Source organism: Carassius carassius, chromosome 29, assembly GCF_963082965.1.
Source record: "Carassius carassius chromosome 29, fCarCar2.1, whole genome shotgun sequence".
In the NCBI taxonomy this organism is placed as follows: domain Eukaryota; kingdom Metazoa; phylum Chordata; class Actinopteri; order Cypriniformes; family Cyprinidae; genus Carassius; species Carassius carassius.
Genome location: NC_081783.1, coordinates 16,487,949 through 16,503,088, shown reverse-complemented (window position 1 = coordinate 16,503,088; position 15,140 = coordinate 16,487,949). Strand labels below are relative to the sequence as shown.

General features: G+C 36.1%; 3 protein-coding genes across 6 annotated transcripts in view; 1 reads left to right on the top strand and 2 right to left on the bottom strand.

Moving 5' to 3' along the window:
- The window catches only part of LOC132109749 (PDZ and LIM domain protein 7), a 35,555-nt gene extending 32,458 nt beyond the window's left edge, over positions 1–3,097 (bottom strand). The window contains exon 1 of one of the 2 annotated variants that reach the window (XM_059516072.1): positions 2,941–3,097. In XM_059516072.1, the coding sequence (XP_059372055.1) occupies positions 2,941–2,961 (21 nt within the window). In that variant the 5' untranslated portion in view covers positions 2,962–3,097. Of the gene's footprint in view, positions 1–1,464; positions 1,622–2,940 lie in introns of those variants that run through there. The other variant, XM_059516073.1, reaches the window with a different exon arrangement.
- Positions 3,098–4,653: 1,556 nt separating this feature from the next.
- On the top strand, positions 4,654–10,057 carry LOC132109746 (clathrin light chain B-like). 3 transcript variants are annotated; one of them, XM_059516065.1, is made up of 7 exons: positions 4,654–4,752; positions 4,835–5,095; positions 6,615–6,664; positions 6,770–6,887; positions 7,533–7,644; positions 8,474–8,527; positions 9,420–10,057. In XM_059516065.1, exons 2-7 carry the CDS (start codon positions 4,915–4,917, stop codon positions 9,589–9,591), a joined length of 687 nt encoding a protein of 228 aa, XP_059372048.1. In that variant the 5' UTR covers positions 4,654–4,752; positions 4,835–4,914; the 3' UTR covers positions 9,592–10,057. The 3 variants fall into 3 exon arrangements, with proteins under 3 accessions (XP_059372048.1, XP_059372050.1, XP_059372049.1); XM_059516067.1 differs by having other exon boundaries at positions 8,474–8,558; positions 9,420–9,549; XM_059516066.1 differs by lacking the exon at positions 8,474–8,527.
- A 928-nt stretch (positions 10,058–10,985) lies between these two features.
- LOC132110152 (HIG1 domain family member 2A-like) lies at positions 10,986–15,111 on the bottom strand. Its single transcript, XM_059516748.1, has 2 exons — positions 14,892–15,111; positions 10,986–11,632 (listed from the first exon to the last, which is right to left on the bottom strand). Exons 1-2 carry the CDS (start codon positions 15,073–15,075, stop codon positions 11,466–11,468), a joined length of 351 nt encoding a protein of 116 aa, XP_059372731.1. The 5' UTR covers positions 15,076–15,111; the 3' UTR covers positions 10,986–11,465.
- Positions 15,112–15,140: the final 29 nt, after the last annotated feature.

Genomic DNA, 15,140 nt, shown 5'->3' with positions numbered 1-15,140 from the left:
CATTTCTGGTATGCTGCTGACATCTGACTCCCCGTGACTTAAACCTTACAAACTTAGTAGATTGAACAATTATATAGTACAATATTAAACATAGTATATCTAGCTTTACCCTCAAACATGCAGTACAAGCTATAGACTATAAACACTTCTAAAAACAAACAAAAAAAATATTTGCATCTGTGGTTCCACAAAGATATTTCTACATCCACAGCACATTTCACTGCTCAAATGAATATATATCATATACTGTGTTATCGCAAAGGTCTCTATGTAAACTTGGATGAATAAGTAACTAACTTTATTTGCATACAGAACTATAGCAAACCTCAACTGCTTGATTGGTTATATCACCGCAAAATGTAAACTATATTATCGCCCAGCTCTAATATGCTAAATGTGACTATGCAAAACGATATTATTGTTCCTGTGAAAAGCGCTACGCAAATAAAGTTGACTTGACAATCCACTGAAAGTTCACAGTACTGAAACCATTAGAAAACACTTTTATTCCCGAGTGACCAGTTGTTCGCTGTTTAACGGCGGTATCTGTGGAGACATTTGAGAACTGGCTTATTTAAATTAATTATCAGGTAGGTGACAGAAATAAGCACCTATAGATTTCTGCAAATTGCTGGTCAGTGACACACAATGAAAGTGCACATTATCTACACTCTTGCAAATCCACGAGTTAAAATACAATACATTTAATCCAACCCATGTGTGATGACAGAAGATTAATTTAATAACTAATGCATTATTGAGTCATTAACCTAATCCACCACTGGCACCTCCAGCACATCATTATATCACTATGTTGATTATGTGACAGGTTAGTACAAGAGTAAATGGTAACATGACATAAAACAGAAAGCCAATTATATAGTACAATATTAAACATAGTATATCTAGCTTTACCCTCAAACATGCAGTACAAGCTATATACTATAAACACTTCTAAAAACAAACAAAAAAAATATTTGCATCTGTGGTTCCACAAAGATATTTCTACATCCACAGCACATTTCACTGCTCAAATGAATATATATCATATACTGTGTTATCGCAAAGGTCTCTAACTTTATTTGCATACAGAACTATAGCAAACCTCAACTGCTTGATTTGTTATATCACCGCAAAATGTAAACTATATTATCGCCCAGCTCTAATATGCTAAATGTGACTATGCAAAACGATATTATTGTTCTGTGAAAAGCGCTACGCAAATAAAGTTGACTTGACAATCCACTGAAAGTTCACAGTACTGAAACCATTAGAAAACACTTTTATTCCCGAGTGACCAGTTGTTCGCTGTTTACAAGAGTAAATGGTAACATGACATAAAACAGAAAGCCAAGGACAAGCTGAATCCTCCCTCTCCCTGTAACTTATGGTCTCCAAACTCCAGAGGCTTATCTTATCCCACACAGAGTTTACCTGCTACAGTGTGGCTTGCTGCACACATACCTTATGCCAAGGGCCAAACTTGTCACCCAAACCTCCAGAAAACCAAGTGGAAATCAGGCACTTTGAGACAGCCTGACTTTCTCACTGCTGGCAAAGCTCAACTCCCTCCCCTCCTTCTTTGTGACACGGGTTCGCTCCAAGTCTCTCATACTCCACAGGCTATATAAGGAATGTAAAACTACACCAAACTATTTCAGCCCAACACCCACAAGTCACGGAGAGGGGGAGAGAGACCAAGAAAGAGAGGGAGGGAGTGAAGGAAGAAAAAACATCAACTACCTCAGATTCTCTGGCTCTAGATGGAACATTTAAACCCATAAACTACTAGAAAAGACATCAGAAGGCAGGTTGGATGGGTGGGAAGCCAAACGAACATTCCTCTCAATGCGGATAACATATGTTGCATGGTTGCACGATATTGTGACAGCAATTGCCCTGTGGTAAAACTGCAATTGAGAAGACATTAGACATTGTGAATGGTCTTTTCGCACGGTGCGAATAACATATGTTTTAGATGGTAAAACCGTACCACCCAAAGCATGTTTTGTCACATTGAATACAATTTGAGAGGACAAAACTGCTGTTGTTGTTGTCGTACCCCGTGGTGAAACTGTAATTGAGAGGGTACTGTACTTTCTCAAAGGTCTCTTTTCTGATGCATTTCAATTTTCCACTAACTACCTCCAATTTTATACAGTCCTTTGTGATAAAAAATTACTTTCAAAATAACATTCATTCAGAAGTCTGACATTTCACCCCCAATGGGTGAATTAGAACGTTATGCTTAAGAACTGATAAAGCTGAATAAGCACATAATTATGCATAAAACAGTCAAGTGTTCAAGCAGTCTGAACTCATTTCTGTCTATGGGGTTATGTGAGTGCAAGAATAAATCATGTACTTTGCAAACTGCATGCAAAGAAATATTGACCCATGAACTATACATAAACTACAATAATTTGTGTAATTTAACTTTTTTCTTCAATAAGGGGAAATAAGACAAAATGTCAAGGCCTTTGATCAGTGAAACGGACTAGGATACACAATCTGCAATAAACTTGGATTTAACTCTGTAATCATGACTTACAACTAACGGATATTTTTTTTAAATCCAATTTCCCACAGAAACAATATTTAGCTCATTAAAAGAGAATCCATATTAGATGCAAAACCATGTTAATATAACGAATTGCCTGTTGGGGGAGAAAAAAGTAGCCAATGCATTCAAATGAATTAAACATGCTGCGTTATATCACAAATCCACATTATAACATTCTCAATGACATCATAAATCAAAAACACACAGCTCAAACTGATGCTGAAGTTTGCCATAATAACTGGTTATAACCTCGCTTCTGCAGGACTTCTCATATGAGAGTATGTAACCTAGAAACGCGATACACTCTTCTTTTTTTAAAGCCCGACACCGGTGTTACCCAGTTCATCCAAAAAGAAGCTTGGAAGCAGCGCATTTACCTCTTTCTGATCGGCAGACATCGCAGCCTCCTGTCTTCTGAGCTGATGGGCTCTTACAAACAGATCAAGTAAACTTTAAAACTTTCTGGACTTAGGCGTCAGGTCGCTCACAAAAGCCGCAGGTTTTCCCTGTTGGATTTTCTTTTAGTAGGACTCTGGTTAAACGTCATGTGTCACGTGGAGGCCTGACGCACGGGATCGGTGGGCGCGCCCCCGTGGCCAGACTCACATATGTTTAATGATGTGTTTGAGTTAGTATTCAATTACATATTTAATGAGAGTCTATTACCCTCCGGCAAGTAGTAATCGTGCTTTGTTGAATACAGTCACAGTGTTTTTTTTTTTTTTGTTTTTGTTTTTTGTGAAATTTCGATTTATTATTATTTCTATTTATTTCTTTGTTTCTACCAATAATAATTCGTTGTTTAATTTAATTTGTCGATGTATTTGCATATGTATACATTCGTTTGTTTATATTTCAATAGGATTTTATTATAGGCTATTATTATATTAAAAGATAGCTGTTCATCATTTTGGCTTGGCTTTGACCAGATTTAAATGCACAAACATGATTTATATGTATTCATCTCAATGACATAATGACATCTGTATTTTTCCAATTCAAATAAAGATCCCCAGTCAAAGGAATTAAACGAAATGCAATTACATAACCAAACTAATTATATATACGAATAAACAGAAGAAACTGAGACTAAAGACTAAAACGTCTCCAAGATGCTTCAAGACACCTACCTGCAAAGCTACCTAAAAAAAAAAAAAAAAAACTGTGCAAATGCACCTAGGGCAAAATCTGCTTTAAAAACAAAAGATGGTCATACCAAATGTTGATTTAATTTAGTTAATAGAAGTTAATTGATAAAAATAATCTGACAACATCCTCATTTTACAGCATTTTTACACAAGTGCCCAATACGTTTAACAGTACTGTAGCTTTGCAGGTAGGTCTCTTGTAGGATCTTGGAGACGTTGCCACAGTTCTTCTGGATTGAGTCTGTCTCAGTTTGTTCTGCTTCTTCATGTCGTTCCAGACAGACTGATGATGATGAGATCAGATCTCTGTGAAGAGCACTGGCTGTTGTCAGAATACTTGTGCAAACAAAAATCTCACTGGATTATTCCAATTAATGGCAAACTGAATGTTTGGAAAAGCAAACTGATTTACTTACACAGTACAACAAAAGATATAAATAATTTATTTAAAACCATTGTTATTTTGTTTTTTTGTTTCTTTTTTGGTAGAATAGTAGTGTTATAATAGTTTTGGCCACCATACAGTTTATACATATTTATTACAATTTTACACTGTTTCAAATTATTTTGGGGAAAAGGTCCATGCTAATGCACTTTACTGTATTTTCAGATACTTTAGAGATCACTGAGGTGTAGGAAGAGCTCAGGATCATGAAACTTTAGCTACTATCAGAGAACTGCTTAGACATAAAAAAATGTCTCAGTAAATCAAAGCATAAATACCTAACAGTCATGCAACTGTGCAACTAAGCTCAGCATTGCAATTGGGCAGTGTTATACAAATATGCTTAAATATTATTTTTTTATAACCAGTTTCTTCCATAAACACTTTTAAAGACGAAAACAGAAAACAAATCATCACATCACAGTATGAACTAAACTGATGCAGGGTTGAAGTGTGAATTACGCATTGACTCCAGTAGATGGAGACAAAACACCACAAATCTACTGTGCGTCCAACATTATTGTTACTGAAATTTCCCCAACAAGAGCTGCGTGTCATTCAACTCATGGCCAACCTGCTGCCATAAAAAAGTAAAAGTTATTTTATATACTTGTACAACGCATAAATCTGTCTATTTTTGACCTTTAACAACTAATGAAAGTTTATTTTTCCTTTAAGCACTCCTAACTTGTTTGAAGAACCAAACAGCTGGAGGGTTTTAGTGCTGCTTTACGGAAGCCGGTGTTACTTTGTTAAACATGGCTGACGAATTTGGCTTTTTGGCCTCCGACAACGGAGTTCATGCAGAAGAAGATCCGGCCGCGGAGTTTCTGGCCCAACAAGAGAACGAGATCGCCGTGATCGAGAACGACAGCGCCGGCCTCGGTGCGCTGGAGGACGGCGGAGCTCCGCACGTGAACACATACACGGCGTTCGGAGGTGAATGTGTCGCCGGTCGATCGGCCTGTTGGCTTACACTTCATCGTTACTATAATTGTTATTATTATACGATTATTATAATACCGTTATACGACTATTCAAGTTTATTAGTGTAAACGTAATGCAAATCTAACTACAGCATCTTTCTTAAGTATACATACCAGGAGGCTAATAACCTACTATGTAAATACCATGGTATAAGAATGGTACTAAATGAGTGGCATATATCACTTACACCCCCCCCCCCTCCCCCCAAAAACAGTACCATGGTTTTTGGCATTTTCTTTCAAAAAGTAATGTGGCAGTATTGACCTTACTGTACCGTGATATTTACAAGTAGCCTATTTTTTAAGAATCCCATGATACACATATATTATATTATATTATATTATATTATATTATATGGTCATATAAATATGGTCACAAAACCAGTCATACGTAAGTAGCCTACAGGTGTATTTGCAGCAAAAGGCAACAATATATTGTATGGGTCAAAATTATTGATTTTTCTTTAATGCCAAAATTCAGTAGAATATCTGAAGTAAAGATCATGTTCCATAAAGATATTTTGTAAATTTCCTACCATAAATATAGCAAAACTTAATTTTTGATTAGTAATATGGACAACTTTATAGGACACCTTTAAAGGTGATTTTCTCAATATTTTGATTTTTTTTTCACCCTCAGATTCCAGATTTTCAAATAGTTGTATCTCAGCCAAATATTGTCATAATTGTCATATTGTCATACAAGCCGTACATCAATGGAAATCTTATTTGTTATTATATTATATTATATTATATTATATTATATTATATTGAAGTACAATAGTACTGCTACAGTACTTTAGTAAAGAATAGTGCACATTAATTCAGTGACTTAAAACAAAAACAACCACAATTACAAGTTTACAAAATAACAACTGTATTTCATGTTTGTTAATGTTAATCATTATTACTTTCTCATTTTAATAATAACAATATAGCAGAGATGCTCTAGTATGAATTGTGTGGTAAGTGACCTACACGTATCGTCGTCATCATCATCATCATTAAAATGATCCATAAGCTGACAGTCATGGAGAGGGATTAATCATGATTGACAACAAACCATGAAGACTCTGATTTGGATGCGTTATTGTTGTTTGGTGGATTTCAATCTAATGCCACCAAATCAAGTTTTTCAGTAGTCTAACATCACATATTCAGCTTTAATGCCGCCACACTGTGAAGTTAAGACAAGCAAGCAAACTAGAAAAGTGCATTAGTAAAGGCTTTTTGTGCATGACAAAAGAGTAGAGACAATCAAGGTTGCTGAACTGAACCGCTTTGAAAAGTGAACACACCAGCCCACCTGCTGACTAGATCCAGAAACTGTGAGAGAGGTCTTTACGAGCCCACAGTCCGACAAGGTGTGCTGCATTCCAGTGATGCTTGTAATGTTTCTATAGTCAACGTAGCATAGAAACTGTTGCTTAACTCGTGCTTAAACGCGTGCTGTTTCTGCTATTTGAGTGCAGGTGATTTTGGAGACGAACCAGCTACTGCTGTAAACGGAGATATGTTTCAGGTGAGAGTGGTTAGAAAAACAACTAATTTTGTCGTATTAAATGTTCTTCAATTGGCGATTGTGCCAGGAGCGGATGTTGTTAACGTACATCATGCGTAACATTAGGACACCAACAGCACAACTGACAGCTACTCAGCCATTGCCCAAGTCGACATTCAGAGACAAGAACCTGAGAGCCTGCGCAAATGGAGGGAGGAACAAAAGGCTCGGCTTGAGGAATTAGGTACTGAATTATTCCCTGTATAATTATAAATAACCTTCAATAGGAAATTGTGCTTTTTGTCTTTGCGTGTTACAAACTGGATAGACTGCCAAGTTATAATTTTAGAGGGGAAAATTTCTCAGGTGGAAGCCTTGGCTCTTAAAAGCTGGTTTAGAACTGTATTTCATTCAAAAATCACCTATTTTCCATTTAAAACCAACTAATAGAGTTTTTGGCAAATATGTTTAAAATTATCCAGGTTATTCCACAAAAGGCTGGTCCCTTATTAAGGTGACCGACATGTTTAGATCACTTGTCCAGCTGAATTCTGATCACTTCACAAACCATTCTTGTTTTGTGAAAACACTCATTTAAAGTTATACTATAGCCACGTAATAGACATCAGTAATCATTTTGCTTGCAATACATAACCAAAAATGTAGAAATGAGAAAAAGAACACTTCAGTCAGTGGAAAAACTGTTTTAACACCTTTATTCAAATAGCTGATTTATAATAGAAATATGAATTTTAAAGACATATATAAAACAAGCCAAATGTATTGTGGTGTCAAATATGAGGGTACATTTTGCTTGCTTGCTTATTATTTATATATTTTTTTTTATTTGTTTGTTGGGTGTGAACTTTCTCTGTTTTATGATGTGCAGATGCAGCCTCTAAAGCAGCTGAGGCTGTGTGGAGGGAAAAGGCCCGGAAGGAACTAGAGGACTGGCATGCACACCAGAATGAACAGATGGAGAAGAATAAAGCCAACAACAGGTATTTTCACTCTAACATCCAGGCTTTATTGAGCTGTATGTATCTGTTAGGGAAAATTAGGATGCAGACAGTTGTGAACGACCAGTCTTTATGAGAAAAGACATGGTAATGGAGAACTCCTAATAAAATGGTTTGCCGATCTCTAAAATACAGGCTTGCTATTGTCATTACTATAATTGTAGCTGATCTTACTGCTGGGATACTAATGCCAGCCACCTCTTACACGTCTCAACAGACACTTGCATGATGATATCTGATTGTCTCGGTTTTTTGACAGTAGTTTTTCATGTGCATAGAGAAGACCAGTCCTAATGCTGTCTGTATGCTTTTAATTCTTGATAGAAATCACATGGACTTTGACTTGTGTCATATTGCAAATAGTTATAATTTTTTATTGGGTGTACTATCCCTTTTATTCACGTTACAGTGTTGTGTGTGTGAATTTATAGCAGAGAGAGATACAAAGACACATGTCAAGTTAAATAATCAATGGAGGAATGTTCCTGGTTCAATGCAGGTTAAGCTCTTAAAAAATTAGACTTTCTCCTCAGAAACAAAATCATATTTACAGTAATGCACTTAAGGGATGATCAAATTTATTTTCTATGGTAATGGACAGTGTATATGGTGTTGTGTCTTTAGTCTTCTTGGTGTCATGAACAAGTATTTAATGTACTTTAACACTTGTTTTCATGTGAAGTTTGTGTGAGACTGACTTTCTTCTTCTGTATCTCTATCTCTCTTTCAATCTCCGGCTCCCATTTTTCTCTTCCTTTCATTTATCCTCTTTTCTTTTCCTCTTCTACTGTCCTGCCCATTTGTGCATTAGGATCGCTGATAAGGCTTTCTACAAACAACACAACTCTGATGCCATAGGCTTTGTGTATGTTTAATGCAAATCAGTGAAATTGCACGTAATTGCACTCAGTTTCTTGCTTGCATCACATAAACAACCATTCAAAAGACTGAGGTCAGTAGGATTTTTTAAATGAAAAAGTTTCCCATGCTAACCAAGGCTGCATGTATTTAAATAAAAAATACAGTAAAAACATTGTGAAATATTATCCAAGTTTAAAAGAGCTGTTTTCTATTGGAATATATTTTAAAATGCAGTTTATTCCTGTGATGGCAAAGCTGAATTTTCTACAGCAATAACTCCAGTCTTCAGTGTCACATGATCCTTCAGAAATCATTGTGATATGCTGATTTAGTGCTTCAGAGGCATTTGCCATGATTATCGATGTTAAATAGTTGTTGCTTATTTCTTTTAGAAATGCTTCTTTCACGATTCTTTGACGAGTAAAAAGTTCAAAAGAACAGCATTTATTTAAAATAGAAATCTTTTGTAGCACTCTAAATGTCTTTACAGTGTCTTTTAAATAATTTAGTGCATCCTTGCTGAATAAAAGTATCAATATTTTTCAAAAAAATCTTTCTGACCCCAAAGTTTTGAACAGTGTAATTAGTCTAACTGTATGCATGCTTTATTTCTCCTTCATGTAGAGATTAACGATATTCATGTTTAATTTCTTCTTTTAACAGGTCTGTAACTTCCATCTTTCGTTCTTTCATAACAGTTAAACATGCCGAAATCAGATGTCTTCTAAATTGGCTTTGATTGTCAATCAGTGTGTTTAGACCTGATTAGGACAGAAAATAATGCTGGTCGATCTCGAATTTCATTTGATGTCTCAGATGATGACAAGTGACATGGCTCCTACCTAAGCATCTGTGAAGTGTTTCTTCTCATGATTCTCTCCTGTCGGTCCATGTAGAGTGTCAGAGGAGGCCTTCCTCAAGGAGTGTGACGATGACCGCCCTGGAACAGAATGGGAGAAAGTGGCCCGTCTATGCGACTTTAACCCCAAAACCAGCCGTCAGACTAAAGACGTCTCTCGGATGCGCTCCGTTCTTATTTCTCTAAAACAGACGCATCTGGTCCGCTAACGTAACTCCCTCTGGTATTTCCCAGGCTTTCTTTCTGATCCCTCTTGCACTTTATTTTAGTGAGGCTGAACACTTTAACAGATTTAAGCTTTCATGTTTTTAAAAAGGGTCATTGAATGTGTACACTTTACTGTATTTAAAATTCCTATTTGTATACCCTGGTGATTTATAAAGACTGTGGCTTTTCCATATGTTAAAGAACATATTGTAAGTGTTCCTCGATCCATTTAAAACAAGTCAAGTTTTTCCCTTAATCCCAAGATACATGAAAGGCAGCAGATGTAGCCAGAAGTATTTTGGTTAGCTTGCGAGTTCTTTTTGTGATTGTCATGACATTTGCAGAGCCCAAAACCATTAGACAGCATTAATTAACTGGAACCAATAAGTGTCTTTTTTGCCTTGTTACACAGGAAATGGAAGTGTTTGGTTACATACTACACAGGAACACAGTTTAGTTACCATCTCTCACCCAAATAGTATTTTTTTTTTTTATACAATTTTTTTTTTCCTAAGTTGTAATCAGTATCTGGTTTTGCCGTTATCTGCGTTTGTGTATTTCTGTTCACTGCCAATAGGGACTTTACATTTCTGAGATTGCTAAGGGTCTTATTGTATTTTCATTTACACATTACCAATTTTCAAATAGTTAGCTAAGAGTGCAGTTTTAATTCAATGTGCATGTTGCGCATAAAAGCTTCAATTAAATAATTTTACAGATGAAGGAGCAATACTAAGATTTAACCTGCTAATATACCGCTCCACAGAAATCCTTAATGGCACATAAAGCACATGCCTGTGCTTACATAGTGGTTTTCTGTTATGTTACTATATACATAAGGGACTACTCATAATAAGTTTGAACCATGTGCTTCTAGTGTACAGTTTGTAATTATGGCCTCGGTCTACAGCAATGAATCATGTGCCTAAAACTTTTCTCACTGTGAGACTTACTGTCTATCATTCAATGCTGCCAAAACCACTTGAAATAAAACGTAGCACAATACGATAATGCAGGTAGTTGCATTTTTACATAAACATGCTGGAATTAGAACAGTAACGCTTTTTATATACCAGAATTTGTAATCCTACTTATTACTTAATGGCACAAGTATACATGATTGTTTAATTAAGTCTGGAGGCCTTTGTTCTATTAAAAATGTAACTTTTGATGGATATTACAACAAATGATGGTTAATAACCAAAAAAATCTTCTGACTTTGGGTTCTTATTCAACTCTAATCTAGTGAAAATTCATTTGTAATTTAAAATTGGTTGGATTTCTCAGTCCCCCTTTTATAGATCTCTTATCCCTTACCCTGACTCCAAAATGTGTGCATGCAATAATTATTCTGTATTCAATAACACATTGAATAAAATGAATTCATTTAAAAACATGCATTCAGACAATATTTATTGTGACTTTTTTTTTTTACTGAGACTAACATTTATAACACTTGGAGATTTAAGTTAATATCAAGAATTTACATTTTCTTTGCATACAATATGTAGCACCTTTAGTAGTCCATCTAAATACATACAGAAAATTGAGCTACCCAAAAAAAAAAAAAAGTCCATGTCAGTAGTCAGCTTACCAAGATTCTTCAAATATCATCTTTTGTGCTTAACAGAAGAAAGTAAATTATGATTTTTTCCCCCTTTAAATATTTGGCATATTGATAAAGTTTGCAAATAGTGCCATCTGCCAACAGTCGATCTATAATATGAGGTCTTATACTGGGCCTTTATCTAAAGAAAATAAGAATGCTAACAATTGGCATTTAATGTTCAGTACATTCCATATTGACATCACATTCCACCCATGGACCGTTTAAGGCGCTTGTCAGTGTGGTCAAACAGGGTCTGCTGTCTCGTCTTCACTGCTTGGACTTCAGTGCTGTGGCAGCTACACCCACTATAATAGCAACGACGGTGAAGCCTTGAGCGAAGATACGGGCTCTCATTAGCAGCTGCGACTGTCGAGTTTTGCCCTGTCTGAAGGCGCTGAGGCCATAGATCAACGCTCCTGCTGTTCCCAAACAACCTGAGAAGGAAGAACACCAAAAAAAAAAAAAAAGATAGCTATTCAACTGAGCTTTTACAACATACAACAAGAATTCAAAAAGTTCATTCAAGAGTCAGTAAGTTTTTTTTTTCACATAATAACATATTTAATGGTGCTTTAAAATGATCAAAAGTGACAGTTAAAGTAAGTTAAAAAGTATTTTCATTTAATGTAAATGCTGACCTTGCAAAAAAAATAAAATAAAAATAATTAATAAAGCAGCAGAACTCTTCAACGCTGATAATAAATGTTTATTAAGCACCAAATTAGCATATTACAATGTTGTTTTGAAATATTGTGACAGTAGGATTGCTGAAAATTCAGTTTTGCCATCACAGGAATAAATTATATTCTGAAATATTAAAACAGAACATGGTTTTTAAAATTATAATAGTATCATAATATTAAAAATATTTTTATTTGTACTATATTTTGATCAAATGAATGTAGCCTTGGTGAGCATAAGAGACTTTAATAAACATTTAAAAATCAAATAAACCTACCAGCCCAAAGTGTTTGAACAGTAGTATATGTTTGACAAAATATTGATAATACTAGAAAGGTTTTTTAACTTGCTATCAAGAAGGTAGCTATCAAAATGTACGAATATTTATTGTTGTTGTTTTTGTAACAAACTTGTCAAATGTGACATAACAGAGAGAAAGGGTTCTACTTTTTATGGTCTTAAACATTCAGCTTAAACATCCAACAAAGCATTGTGTTTGAATCACCGTTCCTCTGAAAAACACTGTAGCTGTTTTTGTTTATTGTTCCATCTTTCCTTCACCTTCTCCTTCATTCTTGCTCTGACTAGTGTTGCCAAGTCCGCTGCTTTGCGGAATTGGACTAACGTTACAGTAACATTAAGCGACCCCAATAACGTGATATTTAACACCTGGGATGCGAATTTTATTGGAGGATCCCCTCCGAAAAAAACGTGTATTTTACCCACTTGAATGCGATTTTTTAACGGGGGACCAACCTCGAACTGTATAAAAACGCGATTGGGCTAGTTTTGAGTAGAAATTGGGAGAGTTTTGCCGAGAAAATCTGGCAACCCTGCAGCACTTCCATAACTCAATGGAGGGAAATCATTTCAGTGTTTCAGTAGCTCAAGTTACTTTGACAGGAGTAAACGACAGTCAAACTCTGCACATTTAACCTTTGTCCGTGCAAAAATCTCAGCATCATGGAACATGCCATGCAGGGGCGATTCTAGGATTTTCATTTTAGGGGGGCTCAGCCCCAATGAGGGTATGATGTAAAAAATAATAATAATAATTAGTTTATGCTCTAATGCTCATTATTAACTAGTTTCATTCATTCATCCAGTAACATGCATATGGCACAGTTTTATAATCACTAAGGTACTGAATGTGAGGTATTTAGGGGGGTTCGGAGCATGCTCTGATCTACTCTCTGATATACATATGTGCATTTTAAGATGTTTTGAAGGCCAAAAAATTGGATGACAATAGCTTTAAAACCATGTGCAGGCAGCTGTTTTTTTTTCTCACCTCATCAGCATCACACTCTTTTTCTCTTGGTTTTTATCTTGCTCTGTCTTTTCCCTCGTAAAGCTGAGCTTTGACTGATATAGGCTTTTTATTTTTGTCTGTCAGTGAAGAAAGTAAACATAGGGTCAACTGATAGGTTGATTTATGAATCATTTTCTCAGACAAAGCTACCAGGAAAGCTAAGTAACTAATTCCATCAACAAATGAAATATAAATTATTTTATTTTTTAAGCTTTTTAGCCTTTGTAATCAACAGTACGGTTGGTTATTCACCAAGTCACCCCGTGAAAATCTATTTAATTTCAAATCATTTAACTAACCAGCTAAACGTGTATTAATGTAACTGTCTATTGGCAATATGATTCATCTGTTCTATATTTATTTCTATTTATTAAAAATAACAACATGAATTATCAATTTGCCACTTCTATAAATCAAGTACTTAAAAGAAAATCACAAATCCCTTTTACTCTTACTCTAATATATGTATACATAAAAAACTCCAAAATAATAATGATGTTCTCTCTCTGGGCCATCTAGTGCTTTCAGATAATGATGTGTGTCTTTAATCATTTCTGTGCATGGCAGCATAATGTAATGCCAAAATACAAAATAATATGTTTAAGTTTAAAAAGTAAATAAATAAAATAAATCATGATCGTTTTCTAAAGTATGTTTTCATGGGTGTTAATCGCTTCATTTTTGTAGGAATAAAAAACAACTATCACACTGTGTGATAGGGCTGAAGGTGAACGCAGCGAAACGTATTGGTATTGGATGAGAAACCGAACCGTCCCGTGTTGCTCCCAATTAGAGCTTAGATTCTCTGAGCTCGGGCTCGACCCGATATTTCCTGCCACCGTCCTCGGGCCGGGTCGGGCCCTTGATAAAGCACGTCACGTGTCATGCGCAGCGTCTCGTCCACTCGCAGTCTCGCATGCGTGACGCATCACACCTGCTGTGCGTGCTGTACTATTCAGTAGAATAAGTGCAACATGGAGCTTGAAGAAGCAAAGAAAAAAATGTAAAACAGGAGAATTAACTATTAAAAATGGTCGGGTTTAAATCGGGTTCGGGCTCATAATTACAGTGAACGTGTCAGGCCGGGCCGGGCTCGGACACAACGTGCTCGGGCTCGGGTAGGGTCGGGCTTGATTTGTTGGGCCCGATCTAAGCTCTACTCCCAATGCTCCAGTAACATTACATTATGTAAACTGCAATGCATTTATGACAAAGAACTGCACCGATGCAGATATAATATCATAGCAATCTATCAATAAATGCACTCACGACACACCTTGTACTCTCTGATGTTCGCTCTGCTCGGCGCCACTGAAGATTGAAAAATGCGCTAACTCCACAATATTATCAAGCAGACTCAGATAAGGGGAGGAGCCGAAACTTGACGCAGCTTGCCGCCGTTTCAAATGAGTTTTTTTTAAAGGGGACTGAAGCGATAAAAAATGTATTAATCAAATATTTTTTTAGGGGGGCTGGACAGAAGTTTAAAAAGGCCCTAGTGACGCCCCTGATGCCATGTATGTTGCAAGATGATCACCTTGATCTAAAATGCACGAATAAAGCTATTAAGTCTATTCAAAACTCTGCATTTATATTCAACGGTGTTTAATTGCTGGCAACCAAAATCATATGAAGTTGCATTTTGGTGAAAAAGTTTTGCAACTTGCGCAAGTCACCGTTTACTGTTTTATGCAACTCACCTATAGGGACGAATGGATTCTCTTTGGTCTTTCTGATAAATTTGTCTTTAAAAGTCTCCTCCTTCGCTCTGGGCAGCGGGGTGAAGCCCTCGATTGCCGGAGGCTGAGACAAATCAAACACGATGGGTGGAGGATCTGTTTTGCTCGGTTGAGTTTGGCCAACCGGGGTCGTTGCAGTTGCCATGTTTAGATCTTCACTGAACAGGAAGTGGAATAAACAGAGAGAATAGGGCATTTCCGCCAGCTGAC